This window comes from Canis lupus, chromosome 32 (genome assembly GCF_048164855.1).
Source record: "Canis lupus baileyi chromosome 32, mCanLup2.hap1, whole genome shotgun sequence".
Lineage (NCBI taxonomy): Eukaryota > Metazoa > Chordata > Mammalia > Carnivora > Canidae > Canis > Canis lupus.
The window spans coordinates 10,290,715-10,306,623 of record NC_132869.1 but is presented as its reverse complement, the minus strand read 5'-3'; the positions used below and the strand labels follow the sequence as shown (position 1 = coordinate 10,306,623).

The window sequence follows — 15,909 nt, the reverse complement described above, 5'->3', positions numbered from 1 at the left end:
GCAGAGACACAGGCAGAGGGAGAGGTAGGCTCCCTGTGGGGAACCTGATACAGGATTCAATCTCCGGATCCCAGGATCACAACCTGAGCCAAAGGCAGATGCTCAACCACTGAGCTACCCGGGTGCCCTATGTTTTTTATACTGCATTCTTATACTAAAGTGAGATAGAGGAAAGGAAATCATAAGGAAGAGAAAATACATTGATGGTACTGCACTATATTTGTTGAAAAATAATCCAAAAAAAAAAAAATAATCCACATGAAAGTGGACCAAGCATTACACACTCATGTTGTTTAAGGATCAGCCATATAGTCCATTGAGCCGTGTCCATACAGCTTCAGGATTATGGTTTGTATGGTGATACAGAATGGGATCAGCCATGATCCCTGTCTGAGCAGTGACAGTGTGGTCAATGCCCTAAGAGAACATGTGACATGATCAAGAGAAAAATTGCCCTTCCTAAGTATGGTAGGGAATGTTTTATATAGGAAATAAACTTGTGCTCTAAAAGAGTAGGAGTCTTCAGGAGGAGCTGGAGGAAAGAGGCAAGGAGTGGCAGGGAAAACTAGGAGTAGTGAATATCACTGTGCCTTTGGGTCTGAGACCCAAGCAATGGGACACAAGACTGGAGAGCTAGCCAGGGCACAGAGCAGGAGGGGTTGAGGACTTTGAACCTTGCTCTGTGGCTTCTTTGCAAAGGATGAGTGAATGGGGATGCTGGTGGTCCTCAGATCAGTCACGAGGCCTGAGCAGTCGCTGAAGATGACAGTTCTCCAATTTTCAAGTAGTTGTCCATCTGGTGGTCAGATGGTTGGTCCATCTGGTGGTCCGTCTGACTCAATGGTGGTCCCCCATTGAGTCAGAATGTCCAATGTGGGGGTGGGGCCTTTGAAGATGTTCCCAGGCTCTGTGGCTAAGTCTGAAGCACATGGGGCTTTGGAAACCACTGGTTCAGGGGAATGACGAGGGAGTGACAAAGAGGAGGGCCTCGATGAAGAGCTATTAGAAGATGAGATGGTGACTCTTCTTGGCAACCAGTCATCTGTAAGGTGTGAGAATGGGGGAGGATTCTGGTTTGAGCAACTTCAAACATGACATTTGTGTCAGGCCCCTGCTTGGCAACACAGAGTAGGAGATCTGTGGGAGAGAAGTGGGAAGTTTAGTTAGAGATATAAAGCCAACTTAATTGTCAAGAAATACTCATTTTTATCACTTAGAAATAATATTAACTTTGGGAGATTATGGTTCTGTCCTTTCAAATATTGCTGATAAACTTTCGCTATGTAGTTTTTATTCTTTTTTTTTTCTTTTTAAGATTTTATTTATTTATTCATGAGAGACACAAAGAGAGAGAGGCAGAGACCCAGGCTGAGGGAGAAACAGGCTCCTTGAGGGGAGCCTGATGCGGGACTTGATCCCAGGGCCCTGGGACCATGCTCCAAGCTGAAGGCAGATGCTCAATCACTGAGCTACCCAGGCACCCCTGTAGTTCTTATTCTTTTCACATGTGTTAGGCACTAGATATCATTATCATTTTGCAGATGATGAAACTGAAACTCAGACAGGGTCTGATTTCCCTATGGCTATCTTAGTCAGGAACCTGGTAAAGCCAGGATTCAAAACTCCTGACTTTACCAAGTACGGTTTGCTATTAAACCTTGGTCTCTTATAGCAGGGACAGGCAGGACTTTTTTCTTGTCATTTATATATGATAGACTTGGAGTCCAGAGAAAGCGTGATTTGCCCAAGATCTTAAGCTTTAAGTCCAGAGCGGCGACCAGAGCCCAGATGCTGCTTCCTGGCCACTGTTCTTTTCACTCTAATGTCTTGCTTTCTGGATGACTGAGTTTATTTTCCTACTTGTTTCGTGTACAGTTGGACCTTTCCCCCTCAAACAGGAGGAATCTGGAGAATTATGAATGTCATTCAGAAGGGAAGAAATACTGTTTGAGAAACAAAACCAGTCTTCAAAGCTCAATTGCTTTGCAGTGGTGTAGGATACTACATTTTCAGCCTGTGCATGAATTTTTTTTTTTTAAATTAGGAACCTGACCTTAATGTTGATGATAGAAATATGGAAATAACACCAGGAGAAAAGGTGCTTCGGAACACCAAAGAGCAACGGGATCAGCAAAACCGGCTGAGAGAGATAGATGATAAACTAAGGAAGCTGAAGGAGAGTGTGGTATGTCTTTTTATTTCAACTTTATAAGCAGTGATTGTCTTAAAAAAATGTTTCCAGTTTCCTTTGACTGTTTTATGACTGCTTCTATATTTAAGTCCGTCAAGAAAACTGACATGGGGATTTGTCAGTGAGAATTTGAATAAAAGCTAAAAATTTGATTCATAGAACTTAAAGTAGTATTGTACTTTCTTTATGTTATATAATAAACCCGTGAAATACTACCTGAGGTCAGAATAATGATCCATACTCCTAATATTCACTGCCTGACAGTGACATCAATGTTTTTTTTTTTAATGGAAAAAATTGGTAGTTATTCTCAGTAAAATCATCTTTGTATGTTGAACTTACAGCTTAAATGCTCCCACTTTTTGTTCATAATTCATAATATAATGTTACTCAATTTTAATACATTCTAAATCCTCCTTGTGCCTATTTCATGTTTTTAAGTGCTTGTCATTTAAAGACATATTATTGCTAATGAGAGAAAGCTCTTAAATCAATGAAATTGTGAGCTGGCTGATATTCTGAACCTACTAAAAATGCTCCATAATGTTATGATTTTCCAGCTACCCAGAGGATGCTTCCAACTGGATTCTTGGCTTTTACCTAAAATTAAATATGACAAGGCTAAACTTGTGATTCTACCTACATCCTCTCTCCCAGGGCTGGTCTTGTCATAATTGCCAGCAGTATCTACTTTCTGTCTCCTACTAAATCCTATTATCTTGGGTGATCTTCAAGCCTCATTAAGTTTTAACCAGTATGTCTAATTTGCTGTCATATCTTGCCACAGTTCTTTATGGCTCTGAAAATCTTCTCCTTTTTGTCCTTGCTTCTATCACCCTCCTGTCACCTCCTGTCTAGCCACTTAAACCTGGTCAGTCTCTTCTCTCATTATTCCATTTTATATGATGTTGCATGGGTGTAAGCATCAGGTAAGTGACTTTGATTAAATTCTGATCTCCTTTAGAGCTCTCCAAAAGTGCACACTGATCCCCACTAAGATTTTTCACCCCTTCTGATCATGTGCAGCTGAATTGCTCTTAACCATTTGCCAGCCATGGATAGCAGCACTGACTCAGAGTGTAGATAAGCCAGATAAGCCAGGTCTACCTAAAGCTTGTCAGGCAGCAGATGGAAGGGGAATAATGCATTGTGCTTCTCTTTATAATTCATGGGAGATTAAATGGGGATTATATTTCAGGGAAACCTACATTTTTGTTTTCTGGGTTTTTTTTTTTCTCCTTGAATCTGTTAATACGGGGAAGAAGTAGAGGAAGTAAGAATGGTTAGGGAGTGTAAAGAGGCTCTTGGTGATAGTTGTGGTGGTGGTGATGGGGTGTTGCAAACTTGATGTGATAAATAAAATGTCTGTGGCTTGACTGGTTTTGAAAACCGTTACATTTCTCGCCCCATAACTGTCCATCCAAGGCAGGCAAAGCCTGTCATTCTCCATATTCAGTTCTCATGATTTTTTTTTAAGATTTTATTTATTTATTCATTAGAGACACACAGAGAGAGGCAGAGACACAGGCAGAGGGAGAAGCAGGCTCCCTGTGGGGAGCCTGATGTGGGACTTGATCCCAGGACCCCGGGATCATGACCTGAGCTGAAGGCAGATGCTCAACCACTGAGCCACCCAGGTGTCAAGTTCTCCTGATTTCTGAACATTTGTCTTATGCCTTGGACATGTATCCATTATTTTCTCCCATGTCTCTACTGTTATTTAATTTTTGACTCAAAACCTTTAGGAAATCTCATATTTTTTTTCCAGTGTCATGTGAAAGTTGGCTAGACTTACAGAGATATGATAAATATCAAGAGTTGATTGTTATCTAAGTGGAAAAGAATAACACATAAGTAAAGAAGAGCAGTGTGTGCCTGCAGTGGCAGGTACTATTCCAAGTACTTCGTAATTTACTAATTTATGTAGTCTTTGTAAGCACTGTGTGAGGTAAACACTACTATCCTTATTTGCCAGATGAAGAAATAAAGGTTGAGTAACTTCCTCAAGCTTATGTAGCTATTAAGTAGAAGAGAGAGGATTAAATGATTAGCTTTTAACAACTTTTTTGTTTTATAGTCAACACTTGGAGAAACTGGTAAAGGCATATGAGTGTTGATCTGTATCATCTTTATGTCTTAATTGCTTAGCATTTCATAATGTTCTATGGATCACATGGTGTACTTACTATATGTGTGTACTTCTTAGGGTAGATACTGTGTCTGTTTCAAACTTTGTAAAGCCCATTGTACCTTAAAGATTTCTATGGATTGGGAATCTGGAAGACTGAGTCCTTGTTTCAAGCTTATCAGTGGCCTGATCTGTCACCTTTATTTATTTATTTTTTTTAATTTTTAAAAAAATTTATTTATGATAGTCACAGAGAGAGAGAGAGAGAGAGGCAGAGACACAGGCAGAGGGAGAAGCAGGCTCCATGCACCAGGAGCCCAACGTGGGATTCGATCCAGGGTCTCCAGGATCACGCCCTGGGCCAAAGGCAGGCGCCAAACCGCTGCACCACCCAGGGATCCCGATCTGTCACCTTTAATAAGTCACTTAGTCTCTTAGAGACTTGGTTTTCTTATTTGAAATCAAGGAAGGGGCTAGATGGCCTCTGTACTTTTGCCTGTGATTGTTGGCATATTTTTGGTAAAAAATGATGTTATTTGTAGTATCTGAAGCATAGTATGTGTGCTTACCATCTGTTTGGTATTAATTGATTTAAATATTCTATTGAAAGTTACTTTTGGAAGTTCAGTAACACTTTTTAGGAGAATGTGAGATTGTCTTTCACATATAGAAAAAAATTAGCCTGCTACCTATAGACCAAAGAATATGTTTTCTGAATGATATCTCGGAAAATGGGTAATTTTGCAGTTTTGTCTTACTCTTCCTATTACAATGGAACATTGTTTCAAGGTCAATGATTTGGGTGAAAGCAATAATCTGTGGCCTTTGAATTGGTGATTTAGGGATAAAATTCATACTCAATTTTAGGGATGCACTAGGGAAAGAGTGGGGGAAGGGGCAATGTAAGAGCCCTTAGGGTTAGTCCTGGAACCACCTGAATTCAGGGTTGATTTTTGTCAGTAAAAGCTGGAAAAGTGACTTTTTTAAGAAAAAGATTTTATTTATTTGAGAGAGTGAGCATAAGTGGGGTGGGGGTGGGTGGTGAGGGGCTGAGGGAGAAGCAGACTCCTTGCTAAGCAGGGAGACTGATGCGATGGGAGCTCATGACCTGAGCCAAAGGCAGATGCTTAACTGACTGAGCAACCCAAGTACCCCTGGAAAAGTGACCTAATTCTGTGTTTCAGATGTAGGCTGAGGCTGTGAATGCACATTTGCCTTGCTCAAGATTGATTGAGGAAGTGGGATCTGGATTAGTCTGAAGGTGGTAATGGTATTGCTGGTGTCAGTGGATCCAGCTATTAGGAGCTTGGGAGAGTAACACAATGAAATGAGATTGAGGCTCACAAAAGTAGTATGAACTTTAGTGGGCAGACAGGAGTCATGAATACCAACTGCATAAATAGAGGAAAGATGAGCCATGGCTGCTAGAAGTAGCATATGTGAAACAGATCTTTAGGATTTGCTCACTATGAGTCAGCAATATAATGTATCTGCTATACTACATATTATGGGAGAGGTAAGGATCTTGTATGGATAGTAGATCTTATTTGGATAGTAGAGTGGATCTCATGTGAATAGTAGAGAGACAAGGATGAGGAAGAGATTTAAAACCAGGTCATATGAAGGATTGTTGGTGGGACTGAGTGTATTGATTTAGCTTGATAAAGAAGAGGGGTGTGTGTGTGTGTGTTGTGGGGAAGAAGGGGATGGTTTGGCAGAAAAATCACACCATGTTCCCTTTCCAAAGATATTTAAAGGACTATCATTTGAAGTATTAGTTTAATCTTTGCTAGCTTAGGAAAAGCATGGTGATTGGGAGGCCATGAAGAGACAATTTATGGTAAATACTAAGGAAGAGTTAAAATTATCTGAGTGGGATTGGTGTGTGTGGGACAAGATCTTCCAGGCTGGAGTGAATAGAGAGGGTTTAAGTATCAAAAGAGTGGCTGGATAGTTTCGGTCACCTCCAGCACAGGCAGGCAGCTTGTGTACGGCAGATGTGTGAAGGTGCTGCACTTTGAGCTCTTCACACATGTTAGGAATTGTGCTGAGTCACTCATCTCTTGCCTGGTTGGTTCCCATGGGGTTAGCAGTTTTGGCTTTGACTATAAGAGTTCCTCTGTCCAGCTAACTACTTGTATGGAGAGAATTTGAGATGATAGAATCAAGAGAAAATAAAAATAGCTGTATTCATAGAATAGACAGCACAAGACAAACCCCACAGACCTCTCCATCATTTGCCATATGATGTCCCTGGTACTTATCCCCTGATTTTCCTGTCTAGCTCAGAGAGTCACTTTCTGTTGTTTTAGGTGCTCTACAGGCTTCTCTGCCCATTCACTCTTTGAAACCTACTCTGCCTTGTATTACCTCCCTGGGTTGTAGTTCTGTTACGTAAACTTCTATACATGGGACATAGTGGTTAAGAGCCAGACACTGGAGTAGCCTGCTTGGGTTTGAATCTCAACTCTGTACTTCCTAGCTGTGTGACCTTAGACAGGTCTTTTGACCTCTCTGCTTTAGTTCTTTGATTGGTAGAATGGGATAGTTATAGTTACCTACCTTACAGCCTGTTATGAAGATTAAATTAGTTAACATATATGTAAAGTGCATTGAACAGAGTTTGGCACATTTTAAATGCTATACAAATGTTTATAATTGTTATTTTTATTATTAACATTATTAAGATGGAACTTACATATGGTTGTTTCTATGATAACAAGGGAAGGATATAACAGAGAGGATGAGATTGAAGATGGAGGGGTAAGCTTAGAAAAGAATCAAGATGCCCTTTTACTGATTACGGTTGAAAGGAGAGAAGTATAGGCCTAGAAAGGCAGGTTTGGAGCTGAAGAGAAGGTGAGAGAGGTCATACCTTCATGTTCTCTAACTAGTCATTTGATTAGAGATCAAACCATATGATTGGAATGAGAGGGCAGAATGGGGATGGGCCTTGAAACAGGATGGGGAAGGATTGGAATAGACACAGTGGGGAGAGAAAAGCAATGGTGAACAGTGAAGACAGCCCCGCTAAGGTTGGAAACCCTAGCTGTGACCCGGAGCCAGCCAGTGGGGCTTGGGTCTCCTCTAACCTCCCTTGGCAGTCCACCAAGAATGGAGGAAATGGGTCCAGAGTTGAAACAGGGGTGTGGAGAGGTCGGGTGATTGCAATGCAGGACCATGGAAACAAGAGAATTGGTGGTAACTGTGAGACCATACTTGAAATGGAGAAAGGAGACAAACATAACATGGCTGCCTCAGGTATTAGCAGGGACCTCCTTGCCCTTTTTCAATCTGGTTTCTCAACTTATTATTATAAACATAGAATAGAATAGAATAGAATAGAATAGAATAGAATAGAATAGAAAGAATAGAATAGCAGACAGCTATTAAAAGAATGAGGTAGATCTATATATCTTGGAAAGATGTCTGTGATACAGTATTCAGGGAAAAGATCCTGTTGCTTAAGATAATAGTCAATAGGATTCCATTTTTATTTTTAAAACAAGTTATAGAAAAATCCAGGGGCAATATATAACAAATCTTAAACAGTGATTACTTTTAGTAGGGATGGCATGGATAGGGAAGCAAAAAAAAGGAAATTCACTTTTTATAACTGTTCTCTATATCCAGACTTTCTATAAAATACATGTTGTTGCATTTGTAAGTAGAATCAATGTTTCAAAATATGGAAACCATTGATATAGATGAAGGATCATTACTGTCTTCATTCACTTACAAAAATAGAGTGAGTCATCATAAAGAATTATGTTCAATCTTACCAGAGATTAAAATTCATAGTTAGGGGCACATGGATGGCTCAGTTGGTTGTATCTACCTTCCAACTGGGTTGTGATCCCTGATTCCTGGAATTGAGCCCCTACTCAGGCTCCCTGCTCTGTGAGGAGTCTGCTTCTCCCTCTCCTTTTGGCCCTCCCCTCCACCTGTGCTCTCTCTCTTTCTCTGTCTCAAATAAATAAATAAATAAATAAATAAATAAATAAATAAAATCTTTAAAAAACAATAAAATAAAATTAATATTCAAATAATCTTTAGGCACAATATATACATTCAGACCAACAAAGATAATGATAAATACAATATAATTATATGCTATTGGGAGTGGTGTGAAAGTGGAGACAGCAATATTTGAACATTATCAAATTATTAGCTATTTATTTTTATGATGAAGAAATTTTTTTAGTTAAAAAATTTTTAAAAATTTAAATTCCAGTGTAGTTAACATACAGTGAAGTATTCATTTCAAGTGTGCAATGTAGTAATTTAACACTTTCATACAACAACTGGTGTTCATCACAAGTATCCTCCTTAATCCCCATCAGCTATTTCGCCCATCACTCCACCCCCCTCCCCTCTAGTAACCACCAGTTTGTTCTTAATAATTAAGACCCTGTTTCTTGGTTTCTCTCTCTCTCTCTCTTTTTCTTGTTTATTTGTTTTGTTTCTTAAATGCCACATATGAGTGAAATCATATGGTATTTGTCTTTCTCTGACTGACTTATTTCACTTAGCATTATACCCTCTAGATCCATCCATGTTGTTGTAAATGGCAAGATTTCATTCTTTATTTTATGACTGAATAATATCCCAGTGTGTGTGTGTGTGTGTATACATATATATATATATATATATATATATACATACCACATCTTCTTTATCCATCCCTCTATTGGTAGACACTTGGGCTGTTTCCATAATTTGGCTGTTGTGAATAATGCTGCTTTAAACATAGAGGTGCATGTATCCCTTTGAATTAGTGTTTTTTTATTTTTTGGGTAAATAACTAGATATTGGCAGTTTTTTTTTTTTTTTTTTTTTTAATTTATGATAGTCAGAGAGAGAGAGAGAGAGGCAGAGACACAGGCAGAGGGAGAAGCAGGCTCCATGCACCGGGAGCCTGACGTGGGACTCGATCCCGGGTCCCCAGGATCGCGCCCTGGGCCAAAGGCAGGCGCCAAACCGCTGCGCCACCCAGGGATCCCCGATATTGGCAGTTTTTTAAATTGGTTATTTTTCCCCTGAAAAACAATTGGTCAATTGTTATAGCCATGGCTGTGACATTATTTTTATTTTGACCTGCATAATTCCACTTCTAGGAATATTTATGAAGAAATAACAGCCAAGGAAAACCAAACTGAACAAAGTAAGAAAGAACTTAAATGCTCTCAGATAGAATGTCAAAGCAATTTATACAGTCTTACCCATTTAATACCATGGTAGGATAATAAAAATGACAAGTATATGGATTTTGTCAATAAAAGACTTTTAGTTGGAAATGTGTGATCCAAAACAAAAAAAATAAAAATTCTAGATAGATTGTAAGTATCAACTCTAACTATGTAACACATACATACATATATACATATATATGTATATATACTGACAAAATCTGAGGGGAAATAGATTATAAATATTAATAGCTTAGTTCTATTATTTGTTCTATTATTTTTTACTTTCTATTGAATTGCCTTTATTCCTAAAGAAAGAAATTCATAATTGAAGTAATTTTATTATTTCATTGTTTTATTTATATATAATTTAACCCTTTAATGTAGCAATAGTCTTTTTGACTAATTTAAATAAAGTAATAATTCATTTTCAGTTTAATTTTTCAGAGGTATTGAGTGTTCCATTGTGGTAATAAGACTAAGGGAATTATTTTTCAAATAAAGAACATCTTTAACTACTAGAATTAGGTAAAAATGCTTTTAATGAAGTTGCATAATAATCTAGATTTCACAAATCAGAAGAATTCAATTTTAGTTTTTTCATTTTCCAAGAAAGAATCATCAATTTGATCTCATCTCATGAACTGCTTTAGTGATAAAATATTCTCAAAGATGTTTTGTTAGTATTGTTAGCAGAAGCTTTCCATGGTTCCAATCATTCTAAATGCATTGACCACCCTTTTTAGGTCTTTATTGTGTCTCTTTTGATTCTCAGTTTGAACTTCATTCATTTTTTTCATCATTTGAAGTCTCTGCTATTTCTTTCCACATTCTTTCTCTTTTCGGTTTCCTGGAAACCACTGAGTTTGGCCTTGTTTGGTGAACTGCATTGTCATTATTGCATCAAAATGTTTAGCACTCTAAGCCTTGTTGCTGAGCATTGTGGATAAGAATGTGGTTCACAAAAGATGATAAATCCTTGTGTTCTGATTCTTATTTCGACATGCTCTTGCCGTTTAACCTAGTATAAGAATACGTGGACCCTAATCAGAAGACTAGAGGGTTTCTTCTGCTCAGTGAATGGTGGAGGGTCTACCTTCAATTACTAAACATGCCATAGAATCAGAATTATAGAATGTGAGAGCTGAAGGGTCCTTACAGGTCACGTGGGCCAGTCCTATGGATTAGAAACCAAAGTCTTGAATAGCTAAATGATTTTTCCAAGACTCACAGTTAGTTAATGATAGACTTGTACCAATCCCCAACTCTTGACACTTGAGCTTTCCATTACATCCAGCTGCTCTAAGGCACACCTGCTCTGATCAGCCAATTTTCAGTGAAGGTTTGGGGCCACAGACAAACATGGGCTTCATTCTAAAGCCTTTAAACTGTTACCAACCATTTACGCATCTTTCCCAAATACAGTGGAACTCCAAACAAACCTGATATGTTTGTGGTTAAACCGGAAGATATGTGTTTTTGGTATTTATGCATTAACTAAGGCTTGGAAGATGTGTGTTTTTGGTATTTATGCATTAACTAAGGCTTTTCCTTACTAAGGAAAAGTAATTATACTCGCTCTTTGGTGTCATTGTTCAGAACTGCAGAAATTACTTAGTATTTCTTTGTCATTTGTAACAGCTTTTGGGAAGATGGATGATAATAATGATAACATTGGCACATAAATTATTGGTATTTCTGTAGAGTTTACAGCCTTTACTTTTCCTTCTGTAGGTGTTGGCAGGTGTGTGCAATAATGATGCAAGATATTTGGTTGTGAAATTTTGATAGTGGGGGTTGCATATTGACAGTGGAGCAAACCTTGAACTATCCATTCTCAAAATCAGATAAAAAAGAAACACATTTTGAAAAAAGTTGAGCATAGAATTTTTGGAAGCGCCTATTTCTGTATCATCTGATGCAGAAATCTTGATAAAATTTTTTGCAACTGGATAGTACTATTTAATGGTTGTGAAATAGTATGTGGCAGTTACAGGTACATGGCTGGTGTTTGAGAATTATTCTAGAATGAGTAAATGAGCTAGTAACTATTTTAAAGCTATCAACTATGTATTGTATTAAAATATATTATAGAATAAATTAAAAGCACAATTAGCTTTATTGCTTTGGAAATAGAATATTGAAGGTAATTGGATGTGTTTTTATTAACTTATTTTGTTTCAACCATCACTTTAAAAACACAAAATACATTAATAGATTTCAGTCTCAAATATATTTTGGAATGAGAGGTTATATGTATATATACCTTGTATTCTGCCTGCATAAAAAACATTATAAAAATTATTAAGGATATTTTCTTCTGGACTATGATTCTGCACACGTACTATAATAATGAAGACTTGATATTGTTACAGAGCTGTAGGTATTGTGCAAGTCTTGAACATCATCTTAAAAATGAAAATTTTGGTGGCAAACCTGTTCTAGAATATTTCCTGATTTTAAAAACCTTTATTGTTGAGCAGAGTCTCTAGTAATAGATAATGAGGCTAGTTTGACTTTAGCATAGCTCACCTTTTGCATTCTGAATTGATTTTCAAAGTTCATTGGTTGAAGCCATGTGCCATGGATGTGGTTACATGGAACAAAAGCATGTACATATATCAAGAAATAAATAATATCTTACTAAAGGATATACTTAAGTATAATTATATAAAGTTAAGTAAGTATTGTAAAGATTATAATATGCCCCCCCCTACATTTAGCCAGTATAGTGTGTACTGACATAAAATTAGAATGCAGAAATAATTAAAACTTCTGACAATTTTAGAGGTTGAAATTACCTATTATTTGGTTGTTAACATGTGGTAGTAATACTGTTTGATTTCTTTTCTAATACTTAAGGTCATTTTTAGTATTGTTTAGTATAATAAATTCTTGAATTTATTCCAGTGGGAATGTTACTTGTGTTCATATGTAGTCTTTAGTCCTTTCGTTTCTTCTTAACAAGCTACAGTCAGGTTTTTGGTTTTTTCCTAGATCTTCAGGATCCTAGATCTACTTCTTGTTACCATCTAAGGCCATCTCTGGCCAAAGCAGGGATTATCTAAAGCAGTGATTTCAATGTGGATAGTCAAACAACTGTTTGTTATTGGGGGCGGGGGGTAAGGAAATTTTACCAGAATGTAAGTGCATGTACTCCTTATTTCATCAGGAAAAGCTTGCTTGGTGAAATAGTTGATTTAAACTCTGGCATAACTTCTTAGTGCATAGCAGACCTGTGACAGTTTGAGGACCAGCACTGGCCAGCAGACCACACTTGGAGGAGCGCTGAGTGCAGGCCTGTTTCTGATCACTGATGTTGAGCCCATGGATCTGAGCACCCTACCTCCTGGATCTCAGTCACCAAGATGTGGCTGTTTTCTCCCTTCTTTGCCTTTACTTTGTAGCTTCTGGACCCACGTTCTTACTAGATAGTGATGTCTTGATATCATCACTGGGTTCTGCCCTGGTCTTTGGTTTCTAGCTCTTTGGCTCCTGTATATCATGGGGAACTATAGAGACCTTCATCTCTAGTAAACTGGATAAAGATGATCTTTATCTATTAAATTATTGTTCTCTATACACCTATCAGGTTGGCTAAAGTAAAAAACATAAGAAATAACAAGTATTGGTGAAGTAAAGAAAATTGAACCCTTGTGCACTATTGGTGGGAATGCAAATTGGTGTAGCTACTGTGGAAAATAGCATGGAGGTTCCTCAAAAAACTAAAAATAGAACTACCGTATGATCCAGTAATTCCACTGCTAGGTATTTACTTAGAGAAAATGAAAACACTAATTCAAAAAGATATGTGCTCCCCTGTTTATTACAGCATTATTTACAGTACCAAGATATGGAAGCAACCCAAGTGTTCGTCCATAGAGATATATATATACACGCACACACACACACACACACACACACACACACACTGGAATATTACTCGGTCTTTTTTTTTTTTTTTTTTTTTACTCGGTCTTAAAAATGAGATCTCTCAAATTTGTGACAACGTGGATGGATCTAGAGGATGTAATGCTAAGTGAAGTAAGTCAGTGAGAAAAAAACATACCATGTGATTTCACTCATATGTAGAATTTAAGAAACAAGACATGAACAATGGAAAAAGAGACAATCAAAAAGACAGACTCTTAACTGGAGAACAAACTGGTGGTTGCTAGAGGGGAGGTGAGTGGGGGAATGGGTGAAATATATAAAGGGGATTAAGAGTACATTTAGCATGATGAGCACTGAGTAATGTGTAGAATTGTAGAATCACTATATTTACACATGAAACTATGCTATATGTTAATTATACTAAAATTAAACTCATGTCAACATTCTGTCTTATTAACAGGATACCATTGGCCACTGACTCAAGATGCTAATGTTTTACAAAAAAACACATATGATTCCTAAAACTGTCTATAAAATTGACCTGAAAATTCTATTTCATTTTTATTGTTTATTTTTTTAAAAAGAATTATTTATTTGAGAGTGGAAGAGAAAGAGAGAGAGAGAGAGCTTGAGCAGAGGGAAGGGCAAAGGGAGAGGCAGACTCCTCAATGGGCAGGTAGCCCAAGGTGCAGCTGCATCCCAGAACCCTAGAATCATGACCTGAGCTGAAGGCAGACACTTAACTGACTAAGCCACACAGGCACCCTTGAAAGTTCTATTTTAAAAACATATTCAATGTTGATTTCTGGTCAAGTTCATGTATTCACCTAAGTTTGTACTTACCTTGGCTCCAACCATATAGAAAATTTAAGAAAACAGCATAATATAATAAAGCAAGATGTATCTTTCTGTGGCATGCCAAAGAACACACGTGCAAGGCAATAGAAACACAAAAGGACCTGGAGCTGAGAGTTTGATGTATGTGAGATCAAAGGGATCTGTGTGGAGGCCAGGGACCAGAACCAGATTTGTTGTGTGGAACTGGTGTTTCCATGGCCATGGCATCAAGTCTGAAAAGGCTGAAACAAACAGAAATACTGCCGGAGATTGTACATTATATATAGTTTCATACTTAGAGTATTGGCGGGGCGGGGGGGGGGGGGGAATGACAGACCACTTTTCTCTTCCTGGGCTCCCTTACTCATACCAAAAAGCAAAACCCCACTCCCTTCTTTTCTCCACCTAAGGACGAGGCAAAGGCTTTCCCAGGAAAGTCAGCCAGAGGGCATCAGCACAATCGCCTAAAATTTACATGCAATGATTTCCACATCAGAGCCCTCCAAACACTGTTGCCCTAAACTTTTCCAAATGTTGTATCTAACCTCTTTCCCTTATTAAAGTCAAATTTTAGGGTAAAAAACAAAACAAAACAAAACAAAACAAAAAACCCTAGATATTTAGAGAAGCTCATCTTAGCAAAGTAAACCTAAATATGGCAGATGATGTATTTGTTTTTGAAGTAATAAAGTATGGCAGGAAAAGGACAGAAATGAGAAGATAGTGAGGGGTAAGTGACCCCTAAAGCCCACATCTGTCCCTGAGGTATCTGTTGATCTTCAGTGGCTAGAGCCTGGATCTCAACAGACCCTGTGTAGGGGGCTGAGGAGACAGGGCCTGAGGCTGAGGAGGTCAAAGCAGAACTCCCACATGGAGTCGGTTCACCAAATTATTAAAAATTTAGTGAATGAACTAGAAGAAACCTGTGGAGAGGGGATGGTGTCTTTGCTTTTGGTTAGGAGTGGAATGGAAAAAAAGGTCTCCCATGAAAATTCCTAACGATAAGCCTCCTTGAAGGCAGGTTTTGAATTTGAATTCACACTACTTACAGGGTCTGAAAAAACCTCAAAGTTGAAAGTGTAGTTGGCCGTGGTCTTAGGTTGGCAGCACTCCTGGTTTCTGGTCGGAGGAAACAGAAACCTCTCTGGAAGAACACGGTTTAAATCTAGATAGTAAAGAGTTCCCACAAATAGAGCATAAGCACCACAAATTCACAGCAAAGAACTCCCCTCTCCCCAAATGCCTAAGGAAATAAGCCACCGCTGGCAAGAGTTAATAGAAAAAACACACTATAGAATCAGTTCCCCACAGACTGCAGTTTGGAACAGACTTTCAGAATGTAAAATAAGTCTGCTTAACATATTTAAAGAAATAAAAGGCGCTTTTGAAAGGATGGCAAAGGAAGATTTGAAATGGAACCAATGAAATGAAAATATAATGAAAGTGGAAATTCTTGGAGTTAGGCCTTCTCTGATCCCTGTACAGGATTTTGGCATTTACCCTTATTTTCCCTTCTCATTTTTCTGTAACTTTTCTAAAGCTTTCCATCAACCCTATAATGAGAACATCATCAATAGCTTCAAATCAGCTAGAGAAAAATTGTGATGTGGCTTTTCTAGAACAGCATGTCTGCCTCCAAACCTTAGGGTAGATGAAAGAAAAAGAGATAT

General features: G+C 38.0%; 1 protein-coding gene across 12 annotated transcripts in view; it reads left to right on the top strand.

Moving 5' to 3' along the window:
• The window catches only part of FSIP1 (fibrous sheath interacting protein 1), a 194,253-nt gene that overhangs the window by 60,742 nt on the left and 117,602 nt on the right, over positions 1 to 15,909 (top strand). For all 12 annotated transcript variants that reach the window (XR_012022517.1, XR_012022514.1, XR_012022511.1 and 9 more), the window contains one exon: positions 2,045 to 2,185. Coding sequence is in view for 2 of the 12 variants with exons in the window: in XM_072808612.1 (XP_072664713.1) it covers positions 2,045 to 2,185 (141 nt within the window). In the remaining 10 variants the exon portion in view is untranslated. The remainder of the gene's footprint in view (positions 1 to 2,044; positions 2,186 to 15,909) is intronic.